This window comes from Chrysoperla carnea, chromosome 4, assembly GCF_905475395.1.
Source record: "Chrysoperla carnea chromosome 4, inChrCarn1.1, whole genome shotgun sequence".
In the NCBI taxonomy this organism is placed as follows: domain Eukaryota; kingdom Metazoa; phylum Arthropoda; class Insecta; order Neuroptera; family Chrysopidae; genus Chrysoperla; species Chrysoperla carnea.
Window position 1 is genome coordinate 71871793 of NC_058340.1, and position 4089 is coordinate 71875881.

The window sequence follows — 4089 nt, forward strand, 5'->3', positions numbered from 1 at the left end:
TTTGTTTCCACGTTGAAATTTGATGTAAAATTCAATTTTTTTAAATTAAAAAATAAATAAATATATTTTTATAAATTATAGCTCATATGTTATTCTGATGTTAAGTTTCATTCAAATCCATTCATTAGTTTTTTTCATGAAAGCATAACAAACACACAAACAACCTTACTTCCACTTAAAATAAGTGTTTACCATTTAAACAAATCCTGTCAGGTTAACTAGTTTTTGTCTATGGGATCTTTTATGGCCATCATTACTTCAAATTTTCATTTCTATGACCATAAAAACAATTTTAACGTATGATTATTGTTTTTGAAATTACTTACAAGTTAGCGTATGAACAGACACAGAGTTGTATGTTATATTTGGTGTACAAAATAAAAATTTTGACTTATTTATTTTTATGAAAAGTCCTACAGTAATTCTGTGAAAAAAGATGTATTAATAAATATCATTTAATTTTTAGAAGAGTTGTGTTCTAAATTTATTATTTATTTCCAGAAAAAGTCGTTAAATTTGCTTAAGATATATATGAAGACTTGAGACTAAAAGCAGTTTTGCACGAAATTGTGTAAAGAGATAGTTTTCAATGACATAAAATTGTAGAAGCATTGACCATCTCCGTTAGCTGCTATAAAATTTCAAAGTTGTCGGTATACATAAAGAATAAGAATCCATACTATTTAGAGGGCATTTTTGAACATTTTTAGTTCACGTTTTTGCTACAAAAAGTAACTTTGCAAAAAAAAAACTGTAAATAAACAAATTAGGGATGCTTTGAGTTTAAATAAGATGTAATTAACTTACAAAAAAACATTAAACAAAGATTACCTTTTGACAAAAATTTAGGACTAATCCAGAAGTGAGTTGTTTATGCGGCAACGTTGTTCATGTACTACTTATTTGTTACGGTTGGCAGATTTACTGCACTAAAACAACTTCTATTTAGAAAGTTATATTTTTTCTGTTTCTATGATATCGAGTTGTCTCTCACTCCAATAGAAATACCTTACACCATCTATCGAGAATTTGTCTATTGTTACTAGTACTCCGACATATCGGTAATCTAATCCTGACAAAAGTAGCTAAACACTGCTTTCCGGAATAACAATCTAGAAACTGTAGTGTACGAAACTTGTCTAGGATACATCGATGGAACTAAAGAAAATGAATACGATCAAGATTTACACATGTAATATTTATTTATGGCTTCCAATTAATAACATTCAATAATTTTCTATAATATTCAGCTATATTGTCATAGGATGTTTTATCTTTGCATCCAATATTCAATCGTTCGATTGATTTCATATGATTTGCTTGTAAATATTCTCGATTTGGCGGATATTCTGTTAAATTTGTTAACGCCTGAAAAGGAAAAAATTTCAGTTTTTCTTCTTTACCAGCTAGAAAAATGTGGTTTTTCTAGCTCGTTAAGGGAGGAACCCCCTGGTGAGCAAGCGAGTTATAGCAATAGAACTTCTTCAAATGGTGGATAACGTTAAAATAATGACGATTTCTCAGTTGCACTTATAGTCGGAAAAAAAAATCCTTTGTTAATTACAAATTGCCGAATTTTAGCAAAAAAAGGAAATTATTGCAAATATTGCCAATTGACAGTGTGAGCTAAGAATTTTTGTGGGATATTACCCCAGCGTTTTGAGGAATAAAATTGAGAAATCTTACACGAATAGACCACATTTGTGCCCTTGGATTAAATTGATCATGCATTAAAACAACTAATCGATCTAATAAGCCCATATTTACAATTTCAACTGATTGTTTTTTGGCTTTTGTACGATGTGAAGCATTCATAACAGCCCCACAAGCAGCTGTATAAACTTCAGTCCTCTGGATAAAAAATATAATTTGTTATTTTTTCTTTTACTTTACCAAAAACGTATAGGCAAACTTCCCTACAGTATCGCATAACAATTTGTATAATGTATCCAGTAAGAAAATTTTCACAGCTTCTTTCTTTGCAATTTTCAATGTTAATAAAATCATTAAACATAATAATGTTTCTTCCAAGATTTCGACTTGTGTTCGTTTTAATAAAAGTACCTTAAAAATTCGAATTTTTTTATAAATGGGGGTTAAAAATGGTTTTTGTTTAATAGAATGAAGGAATATGTTTTACCATTGTATGGAATACACCAATTGAATAAGCAATATTTTTCCCTTCGGCTTGTATTAAATTTTTCATTGTTTTTAATAATCGCACAAGTACTACATCATTTTCGACTAATATTCGTTGATGGATAACAGTAATATAATCGAAATCGATTAAAGCAAAGACCGCTAAAAATATAATTAGATAACTGGATGCATAGTTTTTGAGATGTCATGCAAAATCCTACACGAAAAAGGATTTCTGGGATCGAGTTCTGGCACATACTAGCAAAATTTTCATTAGTTGATTCTTGTAGCTACCCTGGAGATGCGATAATTTAAGTACTTGATTAACTTACATATAAAATTGTCTGAAAGTGATTGAGCTAACACAGCTGCTCTAAATCGTACAACTTGAACTTCATCTTTTAATAAATCCAATATGCTTTTTAATACTAATTTAGATGTACAAATTGCCTCTCTTCCAATTTGCTGATGGCCAAGTGTATTTAAAATAATACAAATCCGTTCTCGGATCGATGCATCTGGATTTTGCATTAAATCCATAACTCTAAAAATTTCATTAAAACTTTTTTTCGAATTTGTATAATTATTTAATTCTCATAGTTTTGAATGTGAACTTTCAAATAAAACGCATTCCATGTTTCCTTTGAATTTTGGACGAATGAAAATTTAAACTATAATACCTTTGTACAATTCTCAATTCAATTGCTTCAATAGCTTTTTCTGGGTAATGTACCATGTCCATAATGGTATCAATTGCATTTGAAACAGTTTGCGGACATTCTGAATGTAGTTCACGAATCTATTAAAAGTCATAAAATAGAATAAAATATTTTCGTTTTATTTAAATTTGAAATTTACCAATTTTGGCAAAGCCCATTTTCCAAACGCCTGAGGTCGACATATCGCATCATTGAACGTGGTCGGTAATGTTGCTTGATTCGATATTAAACGATTCAGAGGTGGTTCTTTATCATGGCTGTCAGTCTCCCAGCCCATTGCTAAATGTTATTAAATTGAATTTTTTAACTATAAGGATAAAAATTAGTTCAAGTTGTGGGTGGAAACCGTCTGCCCAAATCGTATCTATAAAATTTACAAGATATGAAATCGGCAAAGTTAGGTTAAGATAATAGGGGGGTGATACTCGACAGATATGGGTGAGTGGAAATTGGATACGAAGCAGCTCAAGAAATATCGAGTTCTTTGATTCTACTGCGCGCAGATTCGTTTAGCTAGATACTTTTTCTTGTTTTTATCCAGAAACGAAAAGTTATGAATAAACATCATGCCAATATTTTTACCTGCATTGACAGCCCTGTTAATCAATCGTGGATTAACTCCATGACATTGACTATTTAATTGGAGATACGAATTTTTATACGGGTTAAAGAAAGTCATTTCGGAAGGTTTTAATAAAATTTAAATATTTATTTAAAGAAAATAAAATGTATTTTTATATAAAATTGATTATGCGCGAAATACAATTTGTAAATAAATAAACAAAGTTGTCTTGGAAATTAAGTTTAGTTTTCATTTATCACTTTTCGGCAGTTGTCCGTTTTGACTCCTGGATTAAGAACCAGGCCAAAAAAATTCTTTGAATTTAAGTTCGTCATTTGAGGATTGGTTATGGTAGTTGTGTACACATACATACTGCGATCAGTCAAGCGAACGATAGAACAGGGGTCAGATATATGCTATCGAAACGGTTATGATTGCCGTTGTATTTAAATGAATTTACCAAAGCTGAAAATTGTTATACAGGTTGTATATTGAATATAAATAACAGTTATGATAGTCAGTTAAATGTTAGATCAGCGCTGGTCAGTCAGCCCTAATGTATGTACCATAAATAAATAAGAATTCAGTTATGATTGCCGTGGTATAGCATCAAACTCTACTAAATCTGGATCATATTTTCCAAAATTTAGGGTAAATTGAACATATTGG

The 4089-nt window shown here is 30.1% G+C and overlaps 1 protein-coding gene across 1 annotated transcript; it reads right to left on the minus strand.

Moving 5' to 3' along the window:
- Positions 1-1203: 1203 nt before the first annotated feature.
- Positions 1204-3555, minus strand: LOC123298918. The gene is made up of 8 exons (XM_044881017.1): positions 3441-3555; positions 2998-3137; positions 2820-2938; positions 2472-2683; positions 2141-2301; positions 1921-2064; positions 1687-1851; positions 1204-1368 (listed from the first exon to the last, which is right to left on the minus strand). The coding sequence occupies exons 1-8, from the start codon at positions 3535-3537 to the stop codon at positions 1204-1206; spliced, it is 1203 nt and encodes a 400-aa protein (XP_044736952.1). The 5' UTR covers positions 3538-3555.
- Between the last annotated feature and the right edge of the window lie 534 nt (positions 3556-4089).